An 18,031-nucleotide genomic window follows, 5' to 3' on the forward strand; every position below is an offset into this window, starting at 1 on the left:
CATACGATTTTGTTCATCGCATTCAAGAAGCGTGACCCAATTCTCGTTCGCACAAACATCGCGTTATTTATCAGCAGCTTACGCATACGCACGCGGCACGCCACATATCTCGGTGAGTATATACCAGGCGGTGTCTTTTTGTTCGATATAAAGTTCATTATATGTGCTTTATTAATCCAGATCGGCTTCTGAATGTTCTCTGAATTGTATTAGTCATCAATATTACATTATTTTTGTTCAAAATAAGTTCAACCCACCCAACACATTATCAATTAGCGGGTGACTGCTAGCATATCAGCATTAACTTAACGTGACAGATCTTCGATCATTTTATTATATTAATATTTTTTTTGGAATTAATGGAAGTAGTAACTACCACTGTACTTCCACTGTGGTATTTGTGTTTGGTACACAAATCCTACCATGTTTTTACCGCAGTTAGCCCACTTCTACTGTAACGTTACTATTTTGTAGTAACTTACTTACAGTAACAGCAAACGTTACTTTGCTTTTACCACAGCCTTGTTATACATAGTAAAAACAGTTACAACAACACTTACCATGCTTTTAATACATTTGATGTACAATTCAGAAATCTTGAAACTTTCAGATCCTTCTTTTTTTATCAGTTTTATTTTATTGCCATATTATTTATTTATTTATTTTAATATAGTCTTATGATTGTGGGGGGATCTCGGGATTTGTTGTAAATAGTTATACACACAAAATGTTTAATAAATAAAGATTCAGAAAATAATATCCTAAAGTTGTAACTCTTTTTTTTTTTTTTTTTTTGTCTTGCAGTTTCTTCACATACATCTCTTACTCCATCTACACGCGCTCTACATTTAAACCAACGGCTCTTTTAAGAGCCATCACTTGCTCTCTCTCTCTCGCTCTCGCACACACTCTCTCTCGCTCTCACACACTCTCTCGCTCTCACACACTGTCACTCTTCTCTCGATCTCACACACACACTCTCTCTCTCTCGCTCTCACACACTCTCTTGCTCTCACACACTCTCTCTCGCTCACACACACTCTCTCTCGCTCTCACACACTCTCTCTTGCTCTCACACACTCTCTCTCTCTCTCTCTCTTGCTCTCACACACTCTCTCTTTCTCTTGCTCTCACACACTCTCTCTCTCGCTCTCACACACACTCACCCGCTCTCTCACACACACACTCTCTCTCGCTCTCACACACTCACCCCCTCTCTCTCTCTCTCTCTCTCTCTCTCTCTCTCTCTCTCTCTCTCTTACACACACATATACTCACCCTCTCTCACTCTCTCTCTTTTGTACACATTCTCTCTCTTTCTCTCACACACATGGCACCTGGATCCACAACACGCCAGTGTAGTGCTTGCTACAAAGAAATCGGCAGTGCCTCCAAAACCTGCAAATACTGTGGAATAAACATTATTCAAAAGAAAAACTTGAAAGCCCAAAAAGAAAAATTTGATGATCAGTGGGCAGCCAAATTGAAAAAACATGGCAATTCTCACAAAATTATGAACTGTGTGGACTTGCTTGTAAGTTTCATTTCAACATATGAATTTTTTTATTATTATTATTATAATTATGACTACAATTCAGCAAACAAAAAACTAATTTTTATTTGAGTAGATAGTGGATAAGAGCATAGTTTTTCATTTGACTGCGTACTCTTGCTTAAAACATTTTGTTCTCTCTTCTCAGCTTCATAAGTTGGAATTACTGGGCTTCTCACCAATGCTCTTTATTACAACACAGAGATGCCAGCATCGCTCCACAAAAGTGTTTGTTAAAAACATCAACGTTCAGAGCCATCCCTCAGTACCAGTCATGCAGAGACTTTATGAGGCTGTTGTAAGAGGTATGTATGTTTATTTGTATGTGTATTTACCAATTAAAAAGCTCTTCTTATTATAATGGTCTTTTTTCACAGACAGTGATGATGCATTTACACAGTTATTAACATGGTTAATCTTACAAAGTTTATATATATATATATATATATATATATATATACATACATATACATACATACATACATACATACATATACATACATATACATACATACATACATACATACATACATATACATATACATACATACATACATATACATACATACATATACATACATATACATACATATACATACATATACATACATGCAGATCAGGCATAACAGTATGACCATCTTCCTAGTATTGTGTTGGTCCCCCTTTTGCTGTTAAGTCAGCCATGACTCATCGAGGCATGGACTCCACTAGACCTCTGAGACCTTCCAGCAAAACATTACCCAAAGCATCACACTGCCTTTAGCTCAAATTGCAAAAGAAGTTAATGCTGGTTCTTATAGAAAGGTGTCAGAATGCACAGTGCATCACAGTTTGTTGCGTATGGGGCTGCATAGCCAGTCAGGATACCAGACGCAGACCAGTTAGGGTGCCCATGGTGACCCCTGTCCACCGCCGAAAGCACCAACAGTGGGCACGTGAGCATCAGAACTGGTCCACAGAGCAATGGAAGAAGGTGGTCTGGTCTGATGAATCACCTTTTCTTTTACATCACGTGGATGGCTGGGTGCGTGGAAACGCATGGCACCAGGATGCACTATGGGAAGAAGGCAAGCAAGGCAAGATGCTCACGTGCCCACTGTTTGCACTTTTTGCGGAGGACAGGGGTCACCATGGGCACCCTGACTGGTCTGCGGCTATGCAGCCCCATACACAACAAACTGCAATGCACTGTATTCTGACACCTTTCTATCAGAACCAGCATTAACTTCTTGAGCAATTTGAGCTACAGTAGCGTGTCTGTTGGATCATACGGGCCAGCTTTCGTTCCCCACGTGCATCAATGAGCCTTGGCCGCCCATGACCCTGTCACTGATTCACCTCCGTTCCTTCCTTGGACCACTGATAGATACTGACCACTGCAGACCCAGAACACCCAACAAGAGCTGCAGTTTTGGAGAAGCTCTGACTCAGTCGTCTAGCCAACACAATTTGGTCCTTGTCAAACTCACTTCAATCCTAATGCATGCCCATTTTTCTTGCTTCTAACAGATCAATGTTGAGGACAAAATATTCACTTGCTATATCCCACCCACTAACAGGTGCCAAGATGAAGAGATAATCAGTGTTATTCACTTAAGCTGTCAGTGATCATAATGTTATGCCTGATCGGTGTATATAAGCTGTAATATTTGTAATATTACTTTGGAGTATTTTTTTTTTTTTTAAAGTTAACACTGCTGTGTGAGTATTTATAATACAACGGCTGAGGGAGAGGTGGCAAATTAGCAAAGTCATAGAAATGCTTTCATGATAGATAGATATATTTATATAATTATATAATAAAATATATTTGTTGTAGTTTCCATTCACCAATATTGCAATTTACCCAACTATGGCGATTTGCGTTTCTGAGAACCCCATAAATGGGAAAAGGTTCCATAACTACTCATTTACTCTGACTTGTCCAGAAGTTTGTTGTTATATGATGTCACACTCAATATATTTTTGCAGAGTGCATGCAGTAGCATAATTACTGTCAGTCCAGATGTTTTATTTTTGTATTATTAAACAATATAACTTACTGTAAAAAAAATAATTTCTCATTATACATTAATTCAGGTTTATTTGTATAGCACTTTTCACAATACACATTTCAAATTATGTTGCAATTAGGAAATATTATTTTATCTGCCATGGGTGATTGTCAAAGTAATGTATGGCATATGGCAGGAATATTCAGCTATAGTATATTGCATGTTTTGTGGTTAGTAACATTGTGTATTCAGTTAAGCCGACACCAAGTTGCTTGAAACTATTAAATCACCACTAGGATAACAATCTTATAATGAATAGCGCTTTTATAATTTTCTAAGATGAATGTATTTTCTCCCTGGAACAACTCAGCCTCTACCGCCAACGACAACTCCTCTGTGATCGTGGACCCCGCCTCTATGGCAAACAACTCTACTTCTACGGCCGATGACTCCTCTGCAGCCACCAGCCCAGACTGTAAAACATTTTGTGATTTGTAATTGTAATAAATCAATATATAATATATTTAATTATAAAAAATTAACCGTTTTTTTCTTAATGTTTTTATTCTAAACCTCTACAGTCAATGGCTCCACCTCTTCGTTTGTGGAGACCGTCTCTGTGGCCTCCACCTCAGCTTCCAACGACGACGACTCTGTGATCGTGGACCCCGCCTCTATGTCAAACAACTCTACTTCTATGGCCGATGACTCCTCTGCAGCCACCTGCCCGGACTGTAAAACATTTTTTGATGTGAATCATAAAAAATTAACCCTTTTTTTCTAAAGAATGTTTTTTTTTCCTAAACCTCTACAGTCAATGGCTCCACCTCTTCGTTTGTGGAGACCGTCTCCCCAGCTAGCAGGGAACGTTCTCAGAACTTTCGCTAACATTCCCTACAAGTTTGGTTAATGTTCTAAAGAAAACATTTGAATGTAATGTTTACCGAACATTTTAAGGATGTTTTCTCATTTAAAAAAATGTTCCTATAACGTTATATGAAAACTAAGATATAACATTTTAACTGCAACATTCAAAAGATGTTTTGGGAATGTTTCTGAAATAACAAGTTGTACTATGATCTCAAAATATCATTGTCCCTATGTTTCATTATAACGAAAGAAGAACGTTCTCTCTGTCACGTTAGGAAAACGTTTTGAGGATATCATTGAGAGATGAGATGTTGAATGTTCTTTATAAAACGTTATTTTAATGTGACGAGTTAACAAAATTATAACATTTTACCTGCAACATTTTGAGCATATTTTGGGAATGTTGTTAAAGTTAAAGTTTGTACAATGATCTCAAAATAACATTGTCCCAATGTTTCATGATAACAAAAGAAGAACATTCCACTTGCAACATTTTGAGCATATTTTGGGAATGTTGTTAAAGTTAAAGTTTGGACAATGATCTTAAAATAACATTGTCCCAATGTTTCATGATAACAAAAGAAGAACATTCTACTTGCAACATTTTGAGCATATTTTGGGAATGTTGTTAAAGTTAAAGTTTGTACAATGATCTCAATATAACATTGTCCCAATGTTTCATGATAACAAAAGAAGAGCATTCTACTTGCAACATTTTGAGGATATTTTGGGAATGTTGTTAAAGTTAAAGTTTGTACAATGATCTCAGTATAACATTGTCCCAATGTTTCATAAAAACAAAAGAAGAACATTCTCTCTGTCACATTTGTAGAATATTTTGAGGATATCATTGAGAGATGAGATGTTGAATGTTCTTTATAAAACGTTCTTCTAATGTGACGAGTTAACACAATTAGAACATTTTACTTGCAACATTTTGAGCATATTTTGGGAATGTTGTTAAAGTTAAAGTTTGTACAATGATCTCAATATAACATTGTCCCAATGTTTCATGATAACAAAAGAAGAACATTCTACTTGCAACATTTTGAGCATATTTTGGGAATGTTGTTAAAGTTAAAGTTTGGACAATGATCTTAAAATAACATTGTCCCAATGTTTCATGATAACAAAAGAAGAGCATTCTACTTGCAACATTTTGAGGATATTTTGGGAATGTTATTAAAGTTAAAGTTTGTACAATGATCTCAGTATAACATTGTCCCAATGTTTCATAAAACCAAAAGAAGAACAATTCTCTCTGTCACATTAGGAAAATGTTTTGAGGATATCATTGAGAGATGAGATGTTTATTGTTCTTTATAAAACGTTCTTTTAATGTGACGAGTTAACACAATTAGAACATTTTATTTGCAACATTTTGAGCATATTTTGGGAATGTTGTTTAAGTTAAAGTTTGTACAATGATCTCAAAATAACATTGTCTTAATGTTTTGTCATAACAAAAGAAGAACGTTCTCTCTGTCACATTTGTAGAATGTTTTGAGGATATCATTGAGAGATGAGATGTTGAATGTTCTTTATAAAATGTTCTTCTAATGTGACGAGTTAACACAATTAGAACATTTTACTTGCAACATTTTGAGCATATTTTGGGAATGTTGCTAAAGTTAAAGTTTGTACAATGATCTCAATATAACATTGTCCCAATGTTTCATGATAACAAATGAAGAACATTCTACTTGCAACATTTTGAGCATATTTTGGGAATGTTGTTAAAGTTAAAGTTTGTACAATGATCTCAATATAACATTGTCCCAATGTTTTGTCATAACAAAAGAAGAACATTCTCTCTGTCACATTAGGAAAATGTTTTGAGGATATCACTGAGACCTGAGATGATGAGTGTTTTTTAAAAAAATTCTTGTAATGTGACGTGTTAACAAAACTAGAACATTTTAAATGTAACATTTAGCACTCAAACTACACAATTATTGTTAAATTGAGCTTGCTGGTCAGACAGCAGGCCAACAGGGTTCACGATGGAACATATGGTGCATTTAAGTCCTCCTGGGAAGTTTGTATTCATGAGGTTTTACAATTTTGTTTAATGTTTTAAATTAATGAAGCCACTGTAAACTTTATCATCACATATTATACTGTTACATATTAATGCTATCATATTTTGTGCAGGCATTAGCTTACTTCATTGTCACTGCTAAATACCTAAGTATAGTGGTATCCCACAATGTTTCCCACTGACACACCCCTAACTCTTCAAGATCATGGTTAAAGAAAATCCTGAGCTTCCTACTCATATTCTCATCATTGTGGTGGCGTTCAACTTGTAAATACGATCTTTATGACATGACTTGAATGCACCAATAGCTCTAGCTTAATTAGGGACAATCCATACAAACACTCTTTGCTAAAATACATTACAGACTGTCACAGTGAGAAGTTATTCGTCCTGTATCAACGCTAAAGGCCTAACCACTGCAGTCAACACCTTGGAGTATCCATGCTGTTAAATAAAAGTCTGTAGACAAGGGTTAGGGTTAGGGTTAACCTTAACCCTTAATTTCTAACCCAGACCCGGTTTCACAGAGTTTAGATTAAGCCAGGATTAGGCCTTAGTGCATTTAATTAGCTTTTAAAAATGTGCCAAAGAAAAAAGAAAAAGAAACATTACTGGTGTGCATCTTGAGACAAAACAATGGCACTGACATATTTTAAGATATGTCAGTGCAAGTTGCTTTCAGGTAAAACAGCTCAAACGTGCATTTTAGTCTGGGACTACAGGCTTAAACCTTGCCTGTGAAACCCGGGGTATATGTTGCAACTTGTATAGAATTATGCCAATGTTACCAAAGTGTTGTGTTGGACAGAGGATTTACCCTAAACCAACAGGTTGTGTAACAGTGCCACACAGGGTGAAAAGCAAGTTGACATTATTAGGCATAAGAGTGTTTCTAAAGGAAAGGTCAATATTTTGTTAAAGTGCAAAGGATCATTATGGGTCACATGAATGTAACTCTAATGTTACCATGATACCAATCCATTAGTTTTTCATGTAGGTAGGTATACAGAATTGTATATGAATAGCCTACATAATGTTTGCTCTGTTTAATATATAATATGTTTGCTCTTTTAAACTGCTGTTTGGCAGAGCAGTGGTAAATATATGTTGTTATACATGGTATATATTATTTGTGTAATTTATTATTATTATTTATATGTTATTGTAAGTTTATTTATTTTTTATCATGCACTGCAATGAAGACACCATTTAACCAATTGATTAAATATAACAGCCAGCTTACAAATACAACTAAATAAATAGCCGTGCACATTTTTTTCATATTCTTTCTTTTAAAACATGTAATCTTTTCCTGTAATTGCAATGTTACCACATTATTGGCTGTCTCTTCGAGTTGTTTTGAGCATGATTGGCTATTCAGACTGTCATCCAGGAATCTGGCCAATGGCAGCTATGCGCGCCTTTTACTGGTCAAGTTTGAAGTTTGAATATTCGTCTGTTAGAGTGAGTGTGTGTGTGTGTGTGCGCGCTGCTGCTGCTCGGGAGGATCTTCAGTACTAGCCTCCTTCGGTTCTGTGGCTTTTACATTGTTTAAAACATGGAATAATTTTCAATCGTACTGTTACATTTTTATTTTGAGCGAGTTGCGGGATGTAAATGGACAACGAATTTTAACAACGTAGCCTACGTGTAACGGACATATTGCAATCTGCGGAAGGTAAATAACTTTATTTTATATAAAAATACATTCTGCTACATCAAAATATAGTGTGTTAAATTGAGAAGCTAATTTTAAATGCGACTAGAGCAATATCGATATTATGTCAATGTTTCAGGCTGCATGTGTAACGTTAGGCTAAATATTGTCAGCTAAGTTAGTTTTTGATAAAAATAAACCTCAGCATAGTCTGAGCTTTACAATGAGTGAACTGAGAACATTGTGTCTTTATACAGAGAGGAACTCGAACCACACTATGAAAACTAGGCTTTTGAATGATCGCGGGATATCGGCCTAACGTTACCGTCAAAATGATGAGTCATCATCATAATATGTTTTTGAGCTGGTAAGTAAAAATTTGCAAGCTTTTTATGTCTCTTTTAGTAAGTAAATACAAATAGCTAATAATATTGCTGTATGTGTGTGTTTCCCATTATCCAGGAATTTGGGGAATAAATTATCCAGCCACATGATCTTCAGTTGCGGTGAGTATTGTCATAGTAAAATACACGTGAAATAGAGGCAGAACATGTAAACTCTGCTCAAAGGCACACTGGTCCAAACCCTCCAGTCAAAATTGTACCTGTCTTCTTGATATGAGTTTTTATGGGCCTAGCTGACCCAAACATAAATGTCCTTTCAAAATGAAATTATTTTCAAACCTGTATGACTTCTGTGAAACACAAGAATGTTGGGAATAAAACAACATTGGAACCCATTTTATGGAAACAAATGTTCCCAATGTTTCATGATAACAAAAGAAGAACATTCTACTTGCAACATTTTGAGCATATTTTGGGAATGTTGCTAAAGTTAAAGTTGTACAATGATCTCAATATAACATTGTCCCAATGTTTCATGATAACAAAAGAAGAACATTCTCTCTGTCACGTTAGGGAAATGTTTTGAGGATATCATTGAGAGATGAGATGTTGAATGTTCTTCATAAAACGTTCTTCTAATGTGACAAGTTAACACAATTAGAACATTTTACTTGCAACATTTTGAAAAAATAAAATAAAATAAACCTCAGCATAGGAGCTTTACAATGAGGGAACTGAGAACATTGTGTCTTTATACATAACATAAATGTCCTTTCAAAATGAAATTATTTTCAAACCTGTATGACTTACTTCTCTGAAACACAAGAATGTTGGGAATTAAACAACATTGGAACCCATTTTATGAAAAAAACAAAACAAAAAAACAGTGAAGTCATTTCTCAAGATATCTTAATTAAGGTTATACAAAATAAATTCATACAGTTTTTGGAACAACATGGAGTACCGGTAAATAACGATAGAGAGTCTATTTTTTGGATGAGCTGTTCTTTTTAGGACATGTTCCCAGGGTCCTTTGCTAAATTAACATTAACCATGGTTTTTATTATAGTAAAGTGTAGAAACAATATTTTTATGGTGGATTGATTACAATAATTTATTACCATTTAGTTAGTGTAGCAAAACCATGGTTAATGTTAGTAAGGGTTCTCCAGATTTATCACTTAAGGAAAACATAAAAAATGGTCCTATGTCACCCAGATCAATAGTCTGTTAACACACATTAACACACTTTTTACATTTTCTTAAGATCAAGCATTGGACCAATGTTTACGGAGCAGAACAGGCACCAACAGAGAAACAAGTCCATCACTAGTAAGTATCCACTGCATTTTATAAAACCGTAGTCAATTTTAAACGCACAATGCACTCCAAAATAAAAATGATCTATTTTTTTCTCCCTCGTGCCAGATTTATATCTGTCCCAGATTTATATCTGACTTTCTTTCCACAGAGATTTTTAGAAAAATTATCATTAAAGAGAATCATATAAAGAGAAATGTGGGAGGAGCTTGAATTTATTGCCTAGCCCTGTTTGTTTGAACCGCGAGAGCCGTCAAAGCTTATGCTACTCCTATGTCATGCACCGACAAGAGCCTTTTATAGTCAACACGTCGGACGCAAGCAACTTGCAGTTTTGCCCCCACCAACAACGCATAGTATTGCATACAACGGTATTTTTTACATTTTTATTTTACCAAAAATATTTTTTTCTAAAAAAATTACACAAATTAAACGTTGAGACTTTGTTTCAACTTTCATATCAAAAGTAACCTGCTCTGTCTTGTCTCTGCGTTTAAACGTTTCAGCGTTTTTTCTGTGATCCGCAATGTATTTTTCATTGCGTGACAACATGATGTGTGGCGTGAGAGCGCCATGGCTTGTTGGACATAGCAACAGTAACTAAAGGGGGCGGGTCTTTGCAAATTGCATTAACCATGGCTGCCTGTTAATTATCACTGGACTACTTCGCTCTCGCATCTCCCAAAAGTAATTTTTTGTTTTGTTTTCTTGATTCCATTTGAATGGTTTAATTAAATTGCTATAACCAATTATTTAAAATGTAATGATTTAAGCAAAACGTTCTTCAAAGGTTAAACCAAACTTTTATTTGACGGATTGCCGTGTAGACCTTTGAGTTTCTCTGTGTTTTATGATATGATGATAGTTTTTCTCAAATGAAGCTAAAATGCTGCTGAAGTGACTCTCAGAGCGGCTGTATTGATGAAGTGCATTAATGTTCTCATATAGAAACGACAGCAAAAAAAAAATAAGCCAGAATTGCTTTTTTTTCTCAGGTTTTACTAATTTATCCTGTGATTCTGACTTTAAAACGGCCAATTGCGAGTTTATATCTCGCACTTCTGAGAAAAAAAAGTTTGAATTGTGATTCGCAATTACCTTTTTTAAAAATTGTATTCCATGGCGGAAACAAGCTTTCATATGCACAGACAGTAGCTCACATTTAACATGCAGATTGTGCGCACAGAGAAACCTACTGGAGCACAAAAAGTTAGTGTCAACACTGTCCTGTGATTTCTCAATAAGAAACAGAAGTTATAGCATATTTTTCTTTCTGCTTTTGAAGTAACTAAAACTTACAGCTTAGCTAATAGCAAAGAGACGATTCACAGGTATGATTAAATCACACTAGAAATTGTTCTATCTCAAATGCAGTACTACTTTATCTGTATCTGATTTAAAACAAGCAGAAATCTGTAAGAAATGTAACAATCCATAGACAATATAACTGATGAAAATGAGCTGTTACATCAGAGCAAAAGCATCGTGGGCAGTGCTGTGACATGCTGCAGCTGTGCTCAAGGCTACCTGAGTTCGAGGTTCACACTTCTCAAGCCAAGTTTGTAGTTTGTTAAAATAATTTAGCCTCTAGTTGTGTTATTAAAGGGATACTCCACTTTTTTTTGGAAATAGGCTCATTTTACAACTCCCCCAGAGTTAAACAGTTGAGTTTTACCGTTTTCTAATCCATTCAGCCGAGTTTCTGATATTTGGAAGAATATCAGTAACCAGACAGTTTCTGGTCTCATTGACTTCCATAGTAGGAAAAAATATATACTATGGAAGTCAATGAGACCAGAAACTGTCTGGTTACTGACATTCTTCTAAATATCAGAAACTCGGCTGAATGGATTAGAAAATGGTAAAACTCAACTGTTTAACTCTGGGGGAGTTATAAAATGAGCCTATTTCCAAAAAAAGTGGAGTATCCCTTTAACATGTATATAATGGATAAAGTATATGTTTTAAATTACAGAAACAAAATAGATACTCATAAGGTATCATATTTATACTTTTAAATAAACTAATCTAATTAATTTCTGATTAATAATTAGGCTGGCTAATTTTGAAAGTTTTCAAAGTCAATATTGCTTGTGATCTTAATATGTAATATGTATTTGTATTATTTTTGTTTACACTGTTGCATGATCTTCTTTTATAGGCTATGAGGAAAAACTCTACCATGCACACAGAGAATGGAGCTGAATTCTGCTAACTGGGATAGCAGCTGAAAAAGAAGAAGAGAAGAACAGTAGAACACCTATTAATGCAGATGACTTTATTCTTTTTCTGCAAGAACCAAGACAACCAAAGACTGATGATGAGCGCTCTGAGCAAACAGCAGTCAAGACGTGTGATTGCACATTGGACTTTACTGAGTTCTTCATTTAATGTTGGGCATCTACTGTACGCAGAACTTCTAATAATTTATGTGAATGCCATTCATAAACCTGTTAGATTTTTGTTTTATTTTAGAGATTAATAAAATTGTATGTTTTAACAATGTTATAGCTAAGCATTTTTTATGTTTAAGAGAACATTTTGGGAACAAAAATAAAACTTCCCACTAAAAAAATTATAAGAATGTTAAGTAGTATTTTTAAGAGTATTTTTAGAGAATGTTATCCTAACTTTTAGAAGAACGTTCTAAGATTAAAAATAAAACTTCCTGCTAAAAACTTTATAAGAATAAAGGGATAATGTTCTAAAAATGTTATGATTAAACATTTATAGAAGGTCATCATCACAAAACATTTTTAGAGTGTTCTTAGAGAATGTTATCCTACCTTTTAGGAGAAATAATGTTCTAACAATATTATTATTAAACATTTTTATAATGTTGTAAAAAAAAATGTTATCTGAACTTTTAAAAGAACATTCTGGGAACAAAAATAAAAACACCCCCTGAAAACTTTCTAAGAACGTTAGAGAATAATGTTGTAAGAATGGTACACCTAAACATTTTAATAATGTTTTTAAATAATGTTATCCGAACATTTAAAAGAACATTCTGGGAACAAAAATAAAACTATCCGCTTACAACATTATAAGAACGTTAGAGAATAATGTTATAAGAATGTTATTACTAAACATTTTAATAATGTTTTTAGAAAATGTTCTCTAAACATTTAAAAAAACATTCTGGGAACAAAAATAAAACTACCCGCTGAAAACGTTCTATGAACATTAGAGAATAATGTTATAAGAACGTTATTACTAAACATTTTAATAATGTTTTTTAAAAAAATGTTATCCGAACATTTATAAGAACATTCTGGGAACAAAAATAAAACTACACGCTAAAAACATAAGAACGTCAGAGAATAATGTTATAAAAATGTTACTACTAAACATTTTAATAATGTTTTTAGAAAATGTTCTCTAAACATTTAAAAAAACATTCTGGGAACACAAATAAAACTAGCCGCTGAAAACGTTCTGAGAAAATTAGAGAATAATGTTAAAAGAATGTTACTACTAAACATTTTAATAATGTTTTTAAAGAATGTTCTCCAAACTTTTAAAAGAACATTCTGGGAACAAAACTAAAACTAGCCGCTGAAAACTTTCAAAGAACGTTAGAGAATAATGTTAAAAGAATGTTACTACTAAACATTTTAATAATGTTTTTAAAGAATGTTCTCCAAACTTTTAAAAGAACATTCTGAGAACAAAACTAAAACTAGCCGCTGAAAACATTTATAGAACAATACATGCTAATGTTCTTAGAACATTTTTAGAACAAAAAAATTCTAGCTGGGTCTGTGGCCAATGACGACTCCTCTGCCGCCACCAGCCTGGACTGTAAACATTTTTGTAATATTTATAATTGCAATAAATTTAAATATAATAGGTTTAATTATAAATGAAACAGTATTTTTCTAAGAACGTTTTTTCCCTAAATCTCTACAGCCAACAATTCTGCCTCTGCTGCCAATGAATCCGCCTCCGCTGCCAATGACTCCGCCTCTGCTGCCAATGACTCCGCCTCCGCTGCCAATGAATCCGCCTCTGCTGCCAATGACTCCGCCTCTGCTGCCAATGACTCCGCCTCTGCTGCCAATGACTCCGCCTCTGCTGCCAATGTGTTCTACATGCCAAAGCAAAGGAAGCGTAGACAAACAAATAATGGTAATTATTTTTCCATCTTTATAATGCTGCTAATTGTTAAACTACACTCAGCCCATTTTTTTGTTTAAAGTTTTTTCAATGTTATTTGTTAGTTTATTATTATTATTCTTATTTTTTAATTCAGTTGCAATTACAGATGTGTATTGTTGCATTGCAGAATGCTCACACAACAGCCAGGATGTGTACCATGGAGAGGTTGTGAGGGAGAGAGTTAGGGAGGTTGGTCAGAATCAAAAAAGAAAAAAGCCACTTCATTACTATAGATTATTCCTCTTTAGAACCCTCAAAATAATTACAATATTACATGTCTTTTCCTAATGAAGCAGTTTCAGTAAATTATTGTAATTAGGAAAATCCCAATCCAGGATATTATCTGTATTTTTGTATTATTGTTAGGTAGACAAATATAAGTATCATAAATCAGTTCCTTTTATTCCTTATGCTGTATAGTCTGAAAATGGGCTTAAATTTGATTATATAACAGATATTGATAAATTGTTGTCTCTCTGTTCTTTAAAGGGAAGAAAAGAATTTCTTTTCCGATGGCAGCCTTGCGCATCCTGGTTAGTATACACATATTTTTAGTAGCTTAATTTAAAGGAATAGTTCACCTCAAAATTAAAATTGTGTCATCATTTACTCACCCTTAAGTTGTTTCAAACCTGTATGAATTTCTTTCTTCTGCTGAACACAAAGAAAGATATTTTGAAGAACATTCTTCAAAATATCTTTCTTTATGTTCAGCAGAAGAAAGAATACAGGTATGAAACAACTTGATGGTGAGTAAATGATGACACAATTTTAATTTTGAGGTGAACTATTCCTTTAATAATTAAAAAAAATATTATTCATCTAAGAAACTCCCCTTTCATGATCCTTAGGGTAATTTTGATCTAAAGGTTTATCACTTTCTCTCTTTAAAAAATAAATCTTTTGTAAACAATGAGAGGTATATTTTCTTTTTTTGTTTAGTTTTACAAATGGAAAGCAATTATTCAGAAAACTCAGTTTTTTAAACTGCTTCTTTAAACTGCTTCCATAAACTAAAATGCTTCTTTCATCTGATTGGTCAAACAGCTTTATTTTCACTAAGAGTAGTTATGGCCCTGCTAGTATGCTTACAATTTAATAAAATATTGTAGTGGACTACCAATCACTGTTAAATACATATGCATGCCATCACGAAAAATGCACACCAGATATATGTCGCTATGCTGACAGAGTTTTGTATATTGTTTTGTATTATTTTTATAGTTAATAACATTGACTTTTATCCAATGTCAAGGAACTATTTTCATTGCATTTATCAGTGGAAACACATTGAACTACTTAAATCATAACATGTTACTAAATATAAAACTAGCCTACTACATACTACTGTAGCCTCTTGCTTGTGATGTCTCGTGCATCATACTTGAAGGCAATGCTTGGCAAGTCACAGCAGCACTATGTGCCCGGCAACATATTCCTTTTTTTTTTCTAAAAAAGTGTAGTTAACAGCAAGTGGTGGTTCACAACAATATTGTCAAGTGTAAACACATTGGCACTGACTTGTTCTGAACTTCGTAATTGAGTTTTCATAATTGATTCTGCTATTTTGATGTTATTCACTGTGAAGATGCTTTGAAACAATCTGTATTGTATAATATAAGTGCTACACAAATAAAGATGACTTGACTTGGCAGTACCGTACCATCTCCCATTTGCCCGAGATAATTCATGCTGTAGAGAATATGGGGCAGTTTGACCAATAAGATAAGAGTAATTATGTCTCCTACATGTCAGAATGAAATAAGTCTTAAACCAATATGTATAAAAAAAGAAAAACTGAGAAATTAAGCCAAATTGTAATTTTCCCATTGTAAAAAATAATTTCTCATTGTTACTTCCCAAATAGGAAAATATAAGGGTGAAGCATACACAGACTGTGTGGACACACCTTTTGTCAAAGGGTTATCACTTCTGTCTTTTTTTTTTCTCCATAGTGGCAAGAAGTGGAGGAGTACCTGGGTCTCCGAGGAAGCTATGCAGTAGTTACTGTAGGGCAATACTGTCTGTTTAAATTCATACATAAGTATGACTATACATATAAAGAAATAAAGTATGTGTACTAATTGTTTGCATTATTTAAACAACTTGTGTATCATAAAGTGTATCCTACAATAAAGTTATGTTTGTGGAGTGTAGTGTGGTGAATATTGTGAATTGAAGTATAAAACCATACATACATTTCTTGATTGATTTCTTAAAAAAAAAAAAAAAAAAAATATATATATATATATATATATATATATATATATATATATATATATATATTTTTTTTTTTTTTTTTTTTTTTTTACTTGAGACATTTTTTTATAGTCATAATGACAATTGGGACAATAATGCACCAACATTTTATAGCAAATATGGTGTGGCAAATATGCTAAGTTTCAGTTTCATGAATGGAAGGTGCTTAAAATTACACTTTTGGCACAACTTGAATAATCAACACACATTTTACTTTGATGTCCAGCAAATGATGAAGATGGAGAGTTGACATTTTATAAACTAGGTCTTTGAAATCAGTTCATAATTGCTGAATTTGACACATCAGTTATTGAAATGAATTTAGCTGAATAATGAAACTTTTATTGTTAGAGCTGATTTACATGACATTTTAAATTTGTCTCATATTTGAACTGAATCATTCTGTTATTTTTGCAGTATTGTTAGTTTATTACTGCGAGAGTGACTGCTTTGAAACAATCTGTATTGTATAAAGCACTATAAAAATAAAGGCTTTATTTCTGTTAAATATGAATTGGATAATGACAAGTTATTGCAGGTTCACCCATTACCATGTTTAAGAAAACAAAGAAAGAAATATAAAGAGATTATCTGTAGCCTATACATTTTTACAAAATTAGGTTATAAATGTCCCTCTATATGCTCATGATTTAAGCTAGCAGGTGTCTGTCAGGCAAAGAAATTCACTTCTTAACTGGCTGTAAATCAGATTCTAAGTGTATTTAAAAGAAACTTGGGAGGAAAACTACTAATAGCCTACTATACTTGATAAATAATGTTGGACACAGTTGCCAGACATGTATGGAAAGGTGGTATAAATGTTTTTTAAAAAGTGTGCACAGTAAAATACTAAATTTCAGCATACTTCTCATATATCTTACAGAGGTTTGTCCAATTAACATATATATGAAAATAATTTCTTTATAAAGGATATAGTTTATTTAATTGAATCCCAACAAATTCTAAACTACCTTACCCAAGGGCTTGGTCACTCTACCGTGAACGTGTAGAACGTATCACTGTACCGTGAACGTGATTTCACCAAGTACCACATGTTCCTGGATCAACATCTTTGTTGATCCTGGAACAACTTTCCAATCAACCAATCAGATTTGAGGAACAAGTTTACAGTTTTATGTCAAGTTTAGGCTTAAAACCAGGGTGAGGTGCTTCAACATCAGTGTTATTCGCCTGTCATTTCCCTCAGATTTTAGGGAAAAGTTTGGGTAGGGTTAGGCTTATGGGTAGGAATAGGGTTAGGACTAAATTTTGGGGCAGGAATGTTAATCCAGGATCAACAAAATATGTTAGAGATAAAATATGGGAGAGATAACCCCCCCAATATTTAAACCAAATCTATGCCCTTGATAATATTGATGTAATAATAACAGCAAATGTATTTAGGAACACGAAGCACTTCTTAAAAGGGGATGATAGACAATACAACCAGAGAGAGTCATGCCGTGCTGGGCAGCCAATTGCTAACCCTAACCCTAACCCTAACCCTAACCCTAACTCAGTTTAACAGGGCTGCCACACTTCCTTATCCATATATGATCATTATTGATAGGATCATGCACACACTTAAACAGTCCTGCAACTGCAAGGGATGTCCATATATGGAAACCAGTAAGACAATGGAGGGCTGATGGCACATGGTTTACATGCTCTGAAAAAAAACAAAAAACCCCACAAGATTCTGCATAGGAACAAATGTAACCGAGATCCTATTTATACACCACTCCTTTTCATTGTGTTGTTGTCACATTTTGATGTTGTGTGCTTCCCTGGAGAGAATTTATTTCTTCTTCAGCTTAGTTTTAACTAAGATAC

The 18,031-nt window shown here is 33.9% G+C and overlaps 2 protein-coding genes and 1 long non-coding RNA gene across 4 annotated transcripts; all 3 read left to right on the plus strand.

The window, feature by feature from the left end:
* The first annotated feature begins 810 nt into the window (after positions 1 to 810).
* Positions 811 to 4,398, plus strand: LOC311295566 (uncharacterized protein). Its single transcript, XM_084417038.1, has 4 exons — positions 811 to 1,534; positions 1,701 to 1,857; positions 3,917 to 4,021; positions 4,128 to 4,398. Exons 1-4 carry the CDS (start codon positions 1,331 to 1,333, stop codon positions 4,328 to 4,330), a joined length of 669 nt encoding a protein of 222 aa, XP_084273164.1. The 5' UTR covers positions 811 to 1,330; the 3' UTR covers positions 4,331 to 4,398.
* Positions 4,399 to 7,393: 2,995 nt separating this feature from the next.
* On the plus strand, positions 7,394 to 12,286 carry LOC311294843. Of its 2 annotated transcripts, XR_014628114.1 has the most exons (6): positions 7,394 to 8,135; positions 8,372 to 8,481; positions 8,577 to 8,620; positions 9,726 to 10,149; positions 10,285 to 10,465; positions 11,940 to 12,286. It is a non-coding gene; the product is annotated as an uncharacterized lncRNA (long non-coding RNA). The 2 variants fall into 2 exon arrangements; XR_014628115.1 differs by lacking the exon at positions 10,285 to 10,465 and having other exon boundaries at positions 7,398 to 8,135; positions 9,726 to 9,790.
* Positions 12,287 to 13,235: 949 nt separating this feature from the next.
* On the plus strand, positions 13,236 to 16,023 carry LOC311295601 (uncharacterized protein; the record flags this gene model as incomplete). The annotated part of the gene is made up of 4 exons (XM_084417067.1): positions 13,236 to 13,248; positions 13,691 to 13,909; positions 14,429 to 14,472; positions 15,895 to 16,023. 4 exons carry the CDS (start codon positions 13,236 to 13,238, stop codon positions 16,021 to 16,023), a joined length of 405 nt encoding a protein of 134 aa, XP_084273193.1.
* Positions 16,024 to 18,031: the final 2,008 nt, after the last annotated feature.

Source organism: Rutilus rutilus (genome assembly GCF_951802725.1).
Source record: "Rutilus rutilus genome assembly, chromosome: 8".
NCBI classification, from domain to species: domain Eukaryota; kingdom Metazoa; phylum Chordata; class Actinopteri; order Cypriniformes; family Leuciscidae; genus Rutilus; species Rutilus rutilus.